The 15,162-nt window shown below is 57.1% G+C and overlaps 1 protein-coding gene across 5 annotated transcripts; it reads right to left on the bottom strand.

Annotated features, from left to right (window-relative positions):
- Positions 1-514: 514 nt before the first annotated feature.
- Positions 515-13,386, bottom strand: HOMER3 (homer scaffold protein 3). 5 transcript variants are annotated; one of them, XM_042249598.1, is made up of 11 exons: positions 8,987-9,135; positions 8,306-8,591; positions 7,205-7,286; positions 6,964-7,120; positions 6,375-6,506; positions 4,606-4,713; positions 3,410-3,531; positions 2,728-2,884; positions 2,286-2,396; positions 2,093-2,176; positions 515-982 (listed from the first exon to the last, which is right to left on the bottom strand). In XM_042249598.1, the coding sequence occupies exons 3-11, from the start codon at positions 7,216-7,218 to the stop codon at positions 791-793; spliced, it is 1,077 nt and encodes a 358-aa protein (XP_042105532.1). In that variant the 5' UTR covers positions 7,219-7,286; positions 8,306-8,591; positions 8,987-9,135; the 3' UTR covers positions 515-790. The 5 variants fall into 5 exon arrangements, with proteins under 5 accessions (XP_042105532.1, XP_060272176.1, XP_027825171.1 ...); XM_060416193.1 differs by lacking the exons at positions 8,306-8,591; positions 8,987-9,135 and adding an exon at positions 9,424-13,386; XM_027969370.2 differs by lacking the exon at positions 8,306-8,591.
- Between the last annotated feature and the right edge of the window lie 1,776 nt (positions 13,387-15,162).

The following is a 15,162-nucleotide window of genomic DNA, read 5'->3' as shown; positions in this document are numbered from 1 at the left end:
AAGTCCCCCGGAACATCATGTTGCCACCCCACCCACTAGTTCTTTTCTGTCGGGCCAGGCCCAAAGCTTTGGACTGTAGTGTTGACCATTCCAGCCGAGTGACCTTGGGTGGGTGAAGTCCCTTATATGGGCCTCAGTTTCCTCATCTGGAAAATGGGGAACCACTCTACTACCCAGATGTAGACATGTTTTGGAGAGATCGTTTCCATGCCTAGTGAACACAGCCACATTCTAGGAGCTTCCCCACTTGCCCACTTGGTTGTATTTGGGGTTTGTGGTTAGAGTGAAGTGAAAGCGGGGGCATTAATCAGGGTCCACCTTAGTCCAGGGTGGTCCAGACAACATGGGCAGGGCTTAAGGAGATGGGGAAGCAGAGCCATGTGTCCTGGGCACGCTCCCTCGGGCTTTCTGAACCTCGCCCTCCAGGTGGCTTACCAGGCTGAGGGCAGATGGACAGAGGGCCCAGTGCTGGTGGTTGGGTACACCCGGGCTGCTCAGACACCACGCACACAGCCACGCTTAGAAATGTAATTTGGGCACCAGCACGCGCCCTGGGGAGTCTAGAAATTCTACACAATGAAAAGCTCAAAAACAGCCTCTGAGCTGTGAACAGCCAGGGCTGGCTGGAGTCCTGTGGACAAGCCCTCCCCAGGCTGAGTTGGGCCCCAGTCCCTGCCACAGGGCTTGGCCCACCGTGCCGCCTGCGGCCTGGCCTGTGCCCCAGCCGGAGCCGTTTGTGTAAAACCAGCTCCCACAGGCCCCTTCCTCTATGCAGACCCGGAGGCTGGACTCAGGGTGCACCCTCGGCCAGGCGGGCCAGCCCTTCCCGCAGCTCGCTCAGCTCAAACAGCCTGACGTCCAGCAGCTGTGCGGCCCGGCCCACCTCGGCCCGTGCCCGCTCCCGCTCGACCCGGGCCTCCTCCAGGCTGCGCTCCGTGGCCCGCAGCTGGTGCTCCAGCTCTGCGTTTCGGGTTTCCAGATCCTACAGGGAGAGGGCAGGCAGATGTTGGGGGCCCCAGAAAGTCTCAAGGGTCCAGCATCTCAAAGCAGGTGCTAGGGACCACAGCCCCCACTCTGGGCCAAACTCTTCCTGTCTGCTGGCTTTCTCCCAGCTACCTGTACCCAAGACACTCCGTGGTCCCCCAGCCAATTTGAACTGACCACATTCCTCGAAATCCTCCTGTCACCCATTGTTCTGGGAATGAAATTCAGACCCCTCCCTCCTCTCCTTGCTCGTTCCTGCTCAGCCTTTCTGGCTTCCTTGTGGTTCCTTGAATACTTTCTCCCCACCTCAGGGCCTCTGTATTTGCTGTGCATGCTGCCCAGGAGACAACAGGGAGTGTTCCCTCAAATACTCTCTCTCTGGGGGCACCAGATCCTTTAACTTCTCCACCTGCTGGACTCACAGGACATGCCCCTATGAACGTTCCTCAGAAAAGTCTTCAGCGAAAGCCAGGTCAGCCACTGCTGGTCCTGTTGCTAAGTCGCTTCAATCGTGTCCGACTCTGTGCGACCCCATAGAAGGCAGCCCACCAGGCTCCCCCATCCCTGGGATTCTCCAGGCAAGAACATGAGTGGGTTGCCATTTCCTTCTCCAGTGCATGAAAGTGAAAGTGAAGACGCTCAGTCGTATCCAACTCTTAGCGACCCCATGGACTGCAGCCCACCAGGCTCCTCCGTCCATGGGATTTTCCAGGCAAGAGTACTGGAGTGGATTGCTATTGCCTTCTCCGAGGCCAGCCACATCTGGGTACAAATGCAAGCTTCTGGCCTCAGACGGGGATGTGAGAGGATTTGACAGGGTCAAGAATGGAAATTCAACAGAGACTCAAAAACTGCTTGTTGAATGAATGGAAGATGAAACATTGTCCTAATAACCATCATTTGACTCAGTCCTTCCATGCACCTGGTCATCTGAATCGTTCACAACCTTAGATGTCTTCCTGACTCCATTTATAGGTGAAGAAACAGAGGTTCAGGAAGGCCCACAGCTGCCCAGAGCCCGTGGGAAGGGAAGATCATGTCGGTCCCGTACCAGGAACTGGCTGCCACGGGTAGTCACCCCAGCCCACCACACAGCAACCACACACACCTGCACCTTCTGCTGCGTCTCCTCGCGCTCGGTGTCTGCGGCCTCACGGGATCCACTAGTCTGGCTCCTCAGGGTCTGGATCTCCTGGAGGAAAAGTTCCCAGAATCTGTTCTGCGGTCCTTGGCTCCCCTGCGGGAGATCAAGGACAGCGAGGCCCGAGGAAGCACACACGCACACAGCTGCGTTCACACACCTGGTCTTTAGTTTGCACTAGCGCCTCCAGCTGCTCCAATGACTGGCTGGGTCCCTCCTTCTCACTGACCGCAGGTGGCTCTGCTGCAGCCTGGGCTTCCAGCTCAGCCACCTGTGCAGACAGGCAGGTCAGTCCCGGGTGGCCCAGTCTGGACCTCCTCACCCCAGGGATACGCCTCCTGGTCAGTCAAGCCCATGACAGGGAACTCATCCCTTCAATCCCGGCCACTACCTCACCTCTGGCAGGTAGGACTCCAGGGTCTGATGACCCTCTGTGGCCGACAGTACTTCAGACCCATACTACAGAGCAAGAAACTAAGACTCTGGGAAGTGACCTGCCGAGATCACACATCCAGCCAGTTGAACCCACACAAATAGGAGGCAGGGCCTTCACAGTGACCCTTGGGCCACCTGGGGTCTTCGGGAGGGTGGGGCTTCCTCACCCGCTGCCGCAGCCTCTCAGCCTCTGCGCGCTGGGCCTCCAGCTGCTGCCTCCACTGGGCGGCGGCCGCGTTGGCCTCTCGCAGGGCGCCGGCCAACTTGTTGTTACTGTCCTGCAGCGCGAAGAACTCGGCCTCCCACTGCACCTCGCCCACGGAGCTGCGAGAGCGCCGGAGTCGGCAGAGGGCAGGGCGGGGCCTCACTGGGCCAGGGGCGGGGCGAAGGCGGGGCTGGGTCTTGGGCGGTGCTATGGGCGGGGTCAAGAGACCTCGAGACAAGGGGGTGGGGACGTCCCGGGGAGGCGGGGTCTTCCCGGGAGGTGGGGTCAGAGCAGGCCCTTCTGTGTCCGCTCCGCGAGACAGTCCACATGGAGCTCAGTATCAGCCCATGGGATGTGGACAGAACCAGGGGGTGGGGAGGCATCCGTGGGTTTAGAATTAGCTGGGGGAGGTGTGGACGGGCCAGGGCTAGCCCCGAGGAATGGATGAGGCAAGCGGCGTCGGCTCTGGAAGGGGCATAATCTGGGTGTCTCCTCTCCAACCCAGGCCTGTTCTGGGATCCCAGGCGTGGATCCACTGTCAGATTGCGCCGCTGGAACAAGTCCCAGCAATTTCTGAGAACTTCCTCCCGCCTCCCCCACCTTTCGTCTTGTCACGCCCCTGCACCCTGTGCTACCCTCCTCACCCTTCGGACAGCATCTTTTTGAGCCGCTCGCGTTCAGCGGGGCCCGGGGCATCCGCGCTCTGGCTGCGGAATAGCTTCTCATCGCCGGGGCCATTGGCGCTGACGAGGGGGCTCGGAGGCACCTAAGGGCATGGATAGAAGTGAAGTCACAGTAGGGCGTGGCTTCAGTTAAGGGCCAGTTAGGTCATGGTTGGGGTCAGGGCTGATGTCAGGGGTCATGACTGAGAGGGCGCAGGAGGTCCTTCCCAGCACTGGGATCCAATCGTCCCTCTCCCCTCCTCCCCCACCATCCACGGCCCCCACATGGCCCCTGGGCTGTAGTTTGGCGCCCTGTCCCGCCTCCTTGCCTGCTGGGCTCTCACCAACCCACCAGCAACAAATCTAATGCAGGCTAGCCTAAACCCAGGGAGACAGATACTCATAATCTGCAAATCGGGGAGCAATCTGAAGCCTCGGTGCTATTCCCTCACCGCAATGACCTTTCCTGGGGCCAAATTTCAACAGCTATTTAAAATTCCTATGAGAAACCTACTCTATTAGGCTAAATTCATTATGAATCCACCTGATGCCTGGACCACAGTCCTGAGGGCGGGGACCAGCCTACTTCTTTTATCTTCTTAAGCCCTGTGCCCAGTCCTGGGCCTGGCACACGGTAGGTGGTCAATCAATGATGTTGAATAGGTTAGTGGGGGGAAACGCTCAGGGACAGTTTTTTACCCCACCCCGCTACTTAGGGCTTCCCAGGTGGCTCAGTGGTAAAGAACCCGCCTGCCAATGCAGGAGACATAAGAGACGCAGGTTCAATATCCCTGGGCTGGGAAGATCCCCTGGAGGAGGGCATGGCAAACCACTCTGGTATTCTTGCCTGAAGAATCCCATGAACAGAGAAGCGGGAGGACTACAGTTCATAGGGTCACAAAGAGTTGGACACGACTGAAGCGACAGTATGCAAGCACGCACCACTACTTGGCCACTTCACCTTTCACATTTCCACGCTGCCACGTGAGCTGGCTTTCTGGCCTTCCTTTCAGGCAGGCCTATGACATGCCCCCACGGCACCCACGGCACCCACGACCCTTTTCCACGGTCACGGCTCTAGTTTTACATCATCAGTGAGTGTCTGGTCCTGAGCACCGGCATAGCGTTTAGACCCTTCCCCTCCAGGGCAGTTGAGTTCTGGGACAAGGAGTGCTGACCTGGTGGGCAGTGAGCCCCAGCGCGGGACTGGTGAGTTCTCCCCCATCCTGGGATTTCTCCCGTGCCAGCCTTGCTGCCTCCTTCACTTCCTGGAACTTCTCAGCAAACTGAGGGATGAGGAATAGGAACAGACAGTCAACAAACTCCCAGCCCCCTCCACCAGGGCCCCACCACATGACTCCCACCCAGCACTAGCTTTGTCACTTTGCAAGAGAGGGAAGAAGGCTTGGAAAATGATGCCCAAGGAGCAGAGTGGGTATCCGGCTAGAGGGCAGGGGTGGGGTGTTCACGGAGGCCACCTTGAGAAAGAGATCCCCTTTTCCCCTCAATCAGCTTATCTCAGTAAGGAGAGCCTCAGGTGGGTGCTAATCTGTCTTTCGTGCCTGGGACGCTTGTGAATATCCTTTGTGACAAAGAGAAAGCAGGTCTTGGACTTGGAGCCTCTGACAGGCACCTGCAGCCAGTGGGAAAGTAATCCCCCTGTTCTCATTTTTGTCATAGTTTACATTAATCTCCCATACCTGTTTTCCAGCTAGAGTAGGATATACTTTTTTTTTTTCCATTTTATTTATTTATTTTTGGCTGCACCAAGTGGACTGTGGGATCTCAGTTCCCTGACCAGGCACTGAACCTGGACCATGGCAGTGAAAGCCTGGAATCCTAACCACGAGGCCACCAGGGAGCCCTTTTAAAAAAGTTTTTGTTTATGTATTTATTTGGGGTTGTACTGGGTCTTCATCGCTGCTTAGACTTTTCTCTGGTTGCAGCGAGCAAGGGCTCCTCTCTGGTGGCGGTGCACAGGCTTCCCATTGCAGCTTCTCCTGTTGCAGGGCACAGGCTCCGGGGCACGTGGGCTCAGCAGGTGCAGCTCCCGGGCTCTAGAGCACGGGACCCATAGTTGTGGCGCACGGGCTTCCTTGCTCTGCAGCGTCTAACATCTTCCCAGTCCAGGGATGGAACCCGTTTCTCCTGCGCTGGCAGGTAGAGTCTTCACCACTGAGCCACCAAGGAAGCCCCCCACCTTTTTAAATTTTAAAATAAATTTCCTTAGCTTGAAAGTAATTTTTAAAATATTTATAGCTATACACCCCCTTTGGGTTGTGCAAAGCGGCCAGTGCAATTCACTGGGGGTATTGGGGGTAGGTAGTGTTTTCAAAAACCGTTCCAGGATTTCTCTGGTGGCCCAGTGGTTAATACGCCACACCTCCAGTGCAGGGGGTGCAATCCTCAGGTGGGGAACAAAGATCCCATATGCCACATGGTGTGGCAAAAAAAAAAAAAAAGTCCCAAGAGCAACTGAATACTCATATGTGAAAAAAATACTCCTACTTTATACCGCCTGCAGAAATTAATTCAAGATCTAAAATTTGAAAGGGAAACTAATGCTTCTAGAAGAAAAGAGAAGAAAAGCATCGCAGAGAGCATGAACCATACAGGGAAACAATTCATAAGACAATGCCGAATTCTAGAAACAGCAGAGGGTGGAAGGAGGTGGTGATGAAGGTACTGCCAGGGGTGTGGGGAAGCACTCAGCCCATTAAAGGCACCCAGAGAGGAGCAGGGTGTGTTCAAAATCAAAACAGGTGGCCAGCTGAGCTGGGATGTGGACCAGGGGAGTGGGAAGGGGCTATAGGCTGGTCCAACTCTGTATGCCCATCCTGTAGCTGGGAAGATGGAGGCCCAGCATCTGTCCAGGGTCCCGCAGTGCACACAAGAGAAGACCCAACCCCAGCCCTGCTCCTCCCACCATGTACCCCCGCAGGCCCACCTGAGTCAGATGCTGTTCAGAAGCAAAGCCAAGACCATAGACAGTGTTGGCGCGACTGTCTGCCCACTGTCCAAACTTCTGGGAGGTTTTGGTAAAGGTCATGTTGGGAGTGACAGTGCTGTTGATGATGGCCTGGGGGAAGGTGAAGTCGGGGAGAAAAGTTCACGGGTGATGGAACTGGTAATAATAATCAATAGGAAACCCCCAGAGAAAATCGCCTTCTATTAGCCCTCCTGTGCTAAGTCGCTTTAGTCCTGTCCGACTCTTTGCAACTTTATGGACTGTAGCCCAGCAGGCTCCTCTGTCCATGGGATTCTCCAGGCAGGAGAATGGGAGTTGGTTGCCATGCCCTCCTCCAGGGGATCTTCCTGACCCAGGGATCAAACGTATGTCTCTTAGTCTCCTGCATCGGCAGGTGGATTCTTTACCACTAGCACCACTTGGCTTGAGCCATTTCAGGAGGAAGATGGAGACTCAGAAAAATTCAGAGTATCCCCTGGCCCCCAAGACACACAGCAAGGCAGCAAATGGACCCAGTCCTGTCCTGGGATCCTTGGCCCCTGCCACCCCGCCCGGGCCCCACCAGGACCTTGGCACCCCCGAGGCTGATGATTCGGTAGACATTGCGGGCGGCGTCGTAAAAGTAGGAGACAGTGAGTGCGTGTTTGCCCGCAGGGATCCAGTTCCGCTTGGTGGCCGGGTCGATCTGGAACACGTGTGCCCGTGTGCTGAAGATGGGCTGCTCCCTGTGTGGGGAGAGGGTGCTCAGTGGGGGCCAAATACACCTACCCCCAGGACTCAGGGTCAAGCTGGCAGAAGCAGGGGCTCACCTGGCTGTGGACATTGGTCAGGCTGGTCTGGGTGGGCTCCAAGCAGCAGCCAGTGAGATGGTAGGAACTGCTGGTTTGGCCTCTGGAGGGAGAGGGGGTTTGTGAGTGTCCCCTGGGCCAGGATGAGGGAGGCCAAGCACATCCAACCCCACGTACACCATTCACAGAAGTTCGACCCCAAAGTAAAGGGAATGTAGCCTGCCAGGCTCCTCGGTCCATGGAAGTCTCCAGGCAACAATACTGGAGTGGGTAGGCATTCCCTCTTCCAGGGGATCTTCCCAATCCAGAGATCAAACCCGGGTCTCCTGCATTGCAGGAAGACTCTTTACCCTCTGAGCCACCAGAGGCCATCTCCTGTCCTGAGTGTTGCAAGAACATCCTCCAGATGGAGATGGCCTCTGACAGGAGCCAGGTGGCACCTGACATCCCGAGCATAAACCTCGCATCTTCCTGCTTACAGGACTCCCAGTGAAGTCTTCTCTATCTCTGGGCTGGGCTGAGGAGGCCAAGGCCAATTCCCGTTCAGCACCTTCTGACAAATTCATTTAGCACTCTTCAAAGCAGGGCCTCCATCAAAAGAGTGGGGCATTACCGGGTGCCTACTGGGAGACCTGTCCCCCACAGGACCCCCAAAGAGACCCCCCAGCTTCCACTCTAGAGCAGAGGCACGCCTTGGAGTCAAAGTCCAAAAATCCCCAGGGAGCCTGCAGCCTAGTTAAAGAGACAAGACGTGGCTGAACAGGTCCACTGTGGTGGCCACCCATCACCACTGAATCGCAGTACTTGCGGCTGGGCAGGAACCAGGTCCTGGAGAGACCCGGGCGAGGGCAGGCAGACCGAGGAAAGGGAGGCCCGGACTCCGTAGCCCCCGTGGTCAGAGTGGGGAGTGCACCCCCTCCCTTCTGGGCAGCTGCTGTCCTGGTCACAGGGTCTGAAACCGGAGCTCGGGGTGGGGGGAGGGGCGGTGACTTTGGCCGGCCTTGGGGGTGGGTCCCGGGTCGAGCCGGGGTTCCGGGGGCGCAGGGGTCTCAGACACTCAGGTCCCTCCTGCCTGTCTGGACGCTCCTGCCACGACTTGCTGCACTGGGGAAAGTTACTCACCAACTAGTCATGCGCCTCGGACGCCGCCGGCCGCGGGGCTCCCCAAGGGGAGCCCAACCGCGCCCGGTGTCCGGGATCCAACACTGCGTGCGGTGGTCGAAGCCCCACCCCACGAGCCCCAGTCCAGGGGATCGGATATTCATTCGGGATCAAAACCCCACCCGTGTCAGGTCCAGGACTCCCCAGCTTCAGGAAGTGTCGCCCCCAGCCCTGGAACTTCCAAGATCCCTTGCCACGGCCCTCCAACACTCCGGGTCCAGAACTTCGGGGACACGTTATCTACCTCCTGCAACCGCAGGTCCAGAACTTAGGGGATCCTTAGCGCTGTCCCTGACTCCTGAACTTCGGGGACCCCCTGCCACCCTTCCATCCCCAGGTCGGGAATTTCGGGGTTCCCTCGGGTCGCCCCTCCACCCCAGGTCCGGAACTTCGGAGACACCTTCACAGCCTTCTCCAACGACGGGGCCGGAACTTCGGAACCCCCTCCCAATGTCCCCTCCCTGACCCCGACTCCGGAACTTCGGGGTCCCCTGCCCTCTCAAGCTCTGGCACTTCGGGGCTCCCCCAGCCGCCCCCAGCCTCCGTATCCCGAACTTCGGCGACCCCCCAGCACCCTCTCCGGGGCTCTCGAACTTCGGGGCCCCCCGCACCCCCAGCGCTGGCTCGGTTGGCCGGGCTCACCCTGCCGGCTCGGCGCCCCGCAAGTGTCCGGGCGCGAGACGGGTGCCGCCCCGCGGCGCCGACTCCCCGCAGCCCGGCGCCCCGCTCGCTCGCTGGCTCCGGGGCCCGCGCCCTCCGCGCCGCCCTCCGCGCCGCCCGCGCCTTTGTCTGCGCCGCCGCCGCCGCCCGCGCCGCCTCCGGTCCCATCGCGGCGGGTCCCGACGCGGCCGCCGCCCGCCCCGCCTCCCCGGGCCGCCGAGGCCGCCCCGCAGCGCCCCCTGCCGGCCCTCCGCGGCGGGGGGGCGGGAGAGAGGGAGGGGCAGGAGCAGGGGGAAAGAGGGAGAGGGTGGGGGGCAAGAGGTTAAGAAGGGTGCGGAGGGGACAGTCAAAGGGTAGAGCCAGAGACCCGGACCCAGGCGGAGGAGAGAGGCAGAGACACAGGCGACAGGCAGACAGACCTAGGCGGACAAAGGAGAATGTGGCCTCATCCTCCTTTCAAGGGTGTATGTGGGGGGTGTGTCCCCGATCTTCTGGGCCACGGCTGCTTTTGTCTGTGATGGGGAGTCAGGTCCCTCTTCACCCGAAGGGAGTCCAGGTGCAGGGCACATCTGCCCCTTGGTGGACCCAGGCGTGGCTGGTCCTCAGTGCCCGTATGCAGAAAATGAAGAAAGAGACCCTGGCTGAGAGGAAGCTTGAAGATGAGAGAGAGGCAACCAGTAGGCCCCTAATGGGGCTTGATCCCAGGTGCCCTGCTCAGATTCCTTCCTGCCTGCTCTCCCACACCACTCTGATCCCCAGGTGGGAGCTTCTGCCACCTTGGGGCTTTTGTGTCTCCCCAAACAGCTGTCACAGCGTTGATGAGGTTGGATTAGGATTATCATTGCTGTTAAAGGGTCCCCAAATCCCAGGTGGGGGGAATGTCCATGTCCACTTGCCACCGAGTGGGTGAATTGCCTGGAGGTCCACAGGCCTGGGCTTGTCACTTCCTTCCTACACTTCTGGGAGACAGCCCTTCTAGAGCTGAGCCAGGATCTCCTGGTCCAAGCCTGTGGAGCCCTCTTGTCAGTCCCAGCTCCACCGTTTCTCTGGAGACTCCTCCAGAGTCACACCGTGCCATCGGTTCACGGCCAGGGGCACTGAACCAAGGAAGGCCTGCCTGCACTTCCATGAAGCTCTGAGCGTCATGTACATGCATGTTCTGTCGCTTCAGTCATGTCTGACTCTGTGTGACCCTGTGGGCTGTAGCCTGCCAGCCTCCTCTGTCCATGGGATTCCCCAGGTAAGAATACTGGAGTGGGTTGCCATTTCCTCCTCCAAGGGATCTTCCCCACCCAGGAATGGAACCCTCATCTCCTATGTCTCCTGCATTGGCAGGCGGGTTCTTTACCACTAGCCCCACCTGGGAAGCCCACATTCAAGGTTTCTTGCTTTTTCTCTCCTCTGTCTCCTTTACTTGTTCTTGTCTGTTTCCTCCACATCTGAGCTGGTCGCTCCCTTCAAATTACCTGTAGGTGAATCCTAGGTCGCGTCGTTTCTGGAGCCTTCATCCCAGGCCAAGATCTGAGTTTTCCTCCCTCCCAGCCTTTGCCGAAGCTGTTTCCTTCACCTAGAATGCCCTTCTCAAAGGTCTATATTCTGTTTTGTCCTTCTAGGCTCAGCTCCACTGCCCCCTCACCTCCCAGATGCTTCTCTGACTATCCTGAGCTTGGTAGGGACCTCGCCCACCCCTGCTGCACCACCCTATCCCTTTCTGTGGGGTCCCTGACTTATTTACTGGTTCGACTGTGGCCAGAACTGACCCATCCTCGAGCCTGAACCTCACTCAGCGTGAAAGGGACTATCCTGCTCAGGAAACAGAGCCACAGCCTCACTTTCTGCACCTGCCTCTAACTTCACACGGCATCTGCATAAGCAAAGGATTTGGCTTCGCTCTCAGGCCCGAAGCCACAAAACGCTTGAACACTGTAGGGAACAAAGAAAATACCGTCTGTTCCGTGCAGAGAGTGACTTTTCCTTATAACAAAAAAAAAATTTTTTTTTAAATGTAACTGGAAAGGTGCTGGCAGGGCTGAGGCTTTTGGAGGCCACTCAGCGTGTGCTGAGTACTGGCCAGCTGTAGAACTGGGGTCAGGTGGCTGTTCTGTGGGGGCGGGTGGGCGAGGAGGCAACAGCGTGTCGGAGAATGGGGTCCCCTCTCAAGTCTCCAGGAAGGACTGGGATGGAGCTGGCCCTGAGCAGCCCTGACCTGCAGTTGTCTTAGTTCAGTTCAAACTGAGAGAATGATTCTGTCAGTGTAAACTGAGCTTTCTTGCCTGGAGAATGGGCTGATGCTCATGGGGCTGGGGTGGGAGGAGGAGGCAGGAAGAATCCAGGCAACACCATCAGCTTCTCACTGTCCCCTGGGCATAGACGAGTAGGAGGCTGCCCTGAGCGGCCACTCCCACCTCAGCCTGAGCCGTCTTCTGCGTGGTCCTTGGGCCTCTCTTACAAAGGACTGGGAATGTCCTAGAGGGGCGAACAGAGGCCACCAACCCAAGGTGGCTGACTAGAAATGACAGCTTCCTCTTGGGGCTGAGGAAGGACCTGAGGGAACGCGCTTCCTACTGTAGGAGGGACCAAGCAGGAAATAGAGCAGCTCATTCGGCTCTCAGCTCAGTTCAGTTCAGCTGCTCAGTCGTGTCTGACTCTTGGGACCCCATGGACTGCAGCACTACAGAGCAGCTCTTACAGGTGAGGCTCTGGCCTCTGTCTTGTTAACTCTGACCCAGACTTTGGGCTGAAGTTATATTGTCTCTCTTCCCTGGAGGGTTCCTGTCCCACCAGAGCAGCAAAGGGGGGAGATGTCTGTCACTCTTCCCCAAAACCACGTGCCCAACCTCTTGGCATGGATTACAGGGACCACTCAGATCTGTTTATGTCATGATTTGGTTACTGCCCACTTTGTTCAAGCCTCTGTCCCGCCACCTAGAGCAAGCCTGACTTGCAGCAGGAACTCTGTAAATGTTGTCAGAAGGAAGGGATCCCAAGGGCCCTGCCTAGGTCCTTGGTGGCCTTGAATGTCACATGAGCCAGGGTGCCTCTTACCAGCACGGTGACCTTACAGAAATCACTTTCCTTCACTGTACTTTAGTTTCCCTATCTATAAAACATGCATTAAGAATGGTACCTACTTTTGAGGCTTCCTGTAAGGCTCCAATATGGCCTGGCATGAAGAGGGCCAGGAGCTTAATAAATGTTTGCTAGTTATAAACATCATAGTTATTCTTGGCTATCTGGACAGGCGGTTTTGATACTGAGCCAAGTTCTTAAGACTTTCAGGGTTTGAAGGGTCCCAACCAGATGTGAGCTCTTGAGGACAGAAATGGGTCCAACGTGGCATGATATCCTCTAAATCTTTAGCTCTGGGCCCTTCATGTGCCTCTCTAACCACCCTCCTCCTCCTACTCTCTATGCCCCCAGGTTTGCCAGTTGGGACAGCCACAGGATCATATCCTCCTAGCAAACTCCTATTCATTCCTCAAACCCCTACCCACCCCCACCCCATGCCCTCTTCTCTAAGAAGGCTTCTTTCCTGCTAAACCCTCCCTGACACCCTCCCTCCTGGTGGAAGTGTCTGTGTTCAGGGCTGATTCCCCAAGCCCGAGGGTATCTTAAGGGCTCAGCTGAGGCATCTCTTGGATTTGGCATCTTCCAGCACGGGTGAGCTGCTTGGGATTCATGGCAGAGGAAAGTCTGATGATTCTCAACTCACACACAAAAACTGACTCTACCTTAAATTCAGATCTATTTCAATTTCTGCCAAAGGCCAAGGTTAATTCATTAAACAAACAGCCCCCAGGAAGTAATGAAGTCAGGTACCCACCTCCCCCACCCCATCCCACCCCAGCCCTGGCACGAAGGGGCTGGGGCAGGGGGTCTGTCACTGGGTTATGGACTAGACCTCCCAGGACCAGGGGGGGTTGGGGGTTAGGGAAGCAGAACTTGAGCCCCCTCCAAACTCCAAACCTGGATCCGTGGTTTGGTTCCCACAGACCTAATTACCCTCATTTGCCACATGTACTAATTACCTCCATTGTACCAGGTGGCTGGGCGGGGCTGCCCCACTTTTGGGGAGGTAGGTCGGGGCCTGATTATTTTTGGCTGTGCCGTCCTTGAAGGCTCTACCATCCGTTCATGTGAAGGGCAGAAAGTGGGGCAGAAACCAGGACCACATCAGGAGAGACAGTGGGAGACTTGAGAGTCCAGTGGGCCTAGGAGCCCCCTGAGCCCCCTGAGCAGGGGATCTGGGCCTAAAGCTGAGGGTCTTTGGCACTTACCTGCAGCAAAACCTGGAGAGGCTGAGACTCATTCATCTCCATGGTGGATTGGTCTGGAGGCCTGTTTTGAATGTGAAAGAACTGGTGAGAGAGGGTTTGGATTGCGGGTGTTAGTCAGACAGGTCTGGGTTTAAGTCCTGAGTCATCCCAACTTGATGTGTGTTCCTGGGCACGTGTGACCCTCTCTCTTTGCATCTTTCCTGAGGGATCAAACAGGGATCACAAATTACAAAGAGTGCTCTGGGCAGAGTGCACAGCATGAGCAAAGGCCCTGAGGTGAGGGTGGACTAGTGTGTTGGAGGAACAGCCAGGACGCCAGGGTGGTCAGAACAGAGTGAGCAGGAAGAAAGTAAGGGGATGCTGAGAGCTAAGGAGGCCACAGGAGCCAGGTGGAACCTCATGGGTGGTGGTGAGGCAGGTGGGTTTCCTTCTGAGGGTACTGGGGAGCCATAGGAGAGTTTGGAGCCAGAGGGAGAGATGTGATCGGTTGTGCACTGCAGGCTGGTAGGGTCTGAGTTCCCGGACAAGGGATTAAACCCAGGCCCTTGGCAGTGAAAGTGCAGAATCCTAACCACTGAACCACCAGCAAATTCCCCAGGGTTTCAACTCTTAGGAGAGAACTAGGTATCTCTATGGGCATCCCAAGTGGCTCCAGTGGTAAAGAACCTGCCTTCCAGTGCCAGAGACATAAGAGATACGAGTTTGATCCCTAGGTCCAGAAGATCCTCTAGAGAAGGGCATGACAACCCACTCCAGTATTTTTGCTTGAAGAATCCCATGGACAGAGGAACCTGGTGGGCTACAGTCCACAGGGTCACAAAAATCAGACACTACTGAAGTGGCTTAGCACACACGCAGAACACTATACAGTGTGCAGAACAGCCGCAGACCCTGGGCCTCAGTTTCCCAGTCCCGACTGAGTCCAGAGGCTTTGGCAGCCCCAGGGCACTCTGGACTCTCAGCCAGGGAACCTCCCCCCACCCCAAGCTCCCAAATTCCGGCCAAGCAGCCTACATGGACTCCCTTCCGCCTGCCCTCTCCTCCTACTCGCCTTCTGTGGCCGTGAAGGAACAGCTGTGGGAACAGAGAGCGGGAGGCCTCGGGGAAGGCTGCGTGGAGGGGCTCCGGGGGCAGTGTTCCCGCTTGGTGACAGCCCACGTGAGGCCGCTGGGTGCCGAATGTTCTTGCAGGAACTGGGTGACTCAGATGCCTCAGCCTCCTCCCTCGGTCTGCCAGGGGAGGTCGTTCCTGGTCCCCAGGCACAGGCTAGAGTCAGGATTCACCCCTCTGGGCCGCCCCCAAACCAGCATCTCCACCCCCAGGATCCCTTAACTGGTGGCATGGCTCACTTTCCTGCTCCAGGAACTTCCATGAGTCTCTCGGAGGTTTCAGAGGGAGAATCTAGCACCTCATTTCCATTGGCCCAGCTGCTGGACCCCGTCTCTGAACTTTTGCACTTGGCCTCGTTTCTGAGCTTTTGTACTTGACCCCATCTATGGCCTAGAATATGAGCTCTGCTAAACTTCCTCCTTCAGGAAGCCTTTCCAGCTTCCCTCCACTACCCCAAGCCTGACCCTCCAGGACACAGGGGTATCTCTCTTTGGCTTTGCCCTTACCTCAGACTGGGAGTCCCTCAGAGTCTTGACTTGAGTAAAGGGCTCTCAGGGGTTCCGCTGTCCCCCAGTGTGGGGTACAAAGAGAAAGGGAGACACCAGCCGTGGCAGCCCAAGGCAGGACCCCACAGGTTGCCTCTTTGATCTGATCTCTAACTTCATTTTTTGGTTGTTGGCCACACTGTGTGACATGTGGGATCTTAGTTCCCTGGCCCGGAATTGAACCCACGTCTCCTGCAGTGGGAGAGCTGATGCTTAACCAGCAGGC

This window comes from Ovis aries, chromosome 5, assembly GCF_016772045.2.
Source record: "Ovis aries strain OAR_USU_Benz2616 breed Rambouillet chromosome 5, ARS-UI_Ramb_v3.0, whole genome shotgun sequence".
Taxonomy (NCBI): Eukaryota; Metazoa; Chordata; class Mammalia; order Artiodactyla; family Bovidae; genus Ovis; species Ovis aries.
The sequence above is the reverse complement of the archived record's forward strand: the minus strand, read 5'-3'. Positions and strand labels throughout refer to the sequence as shown.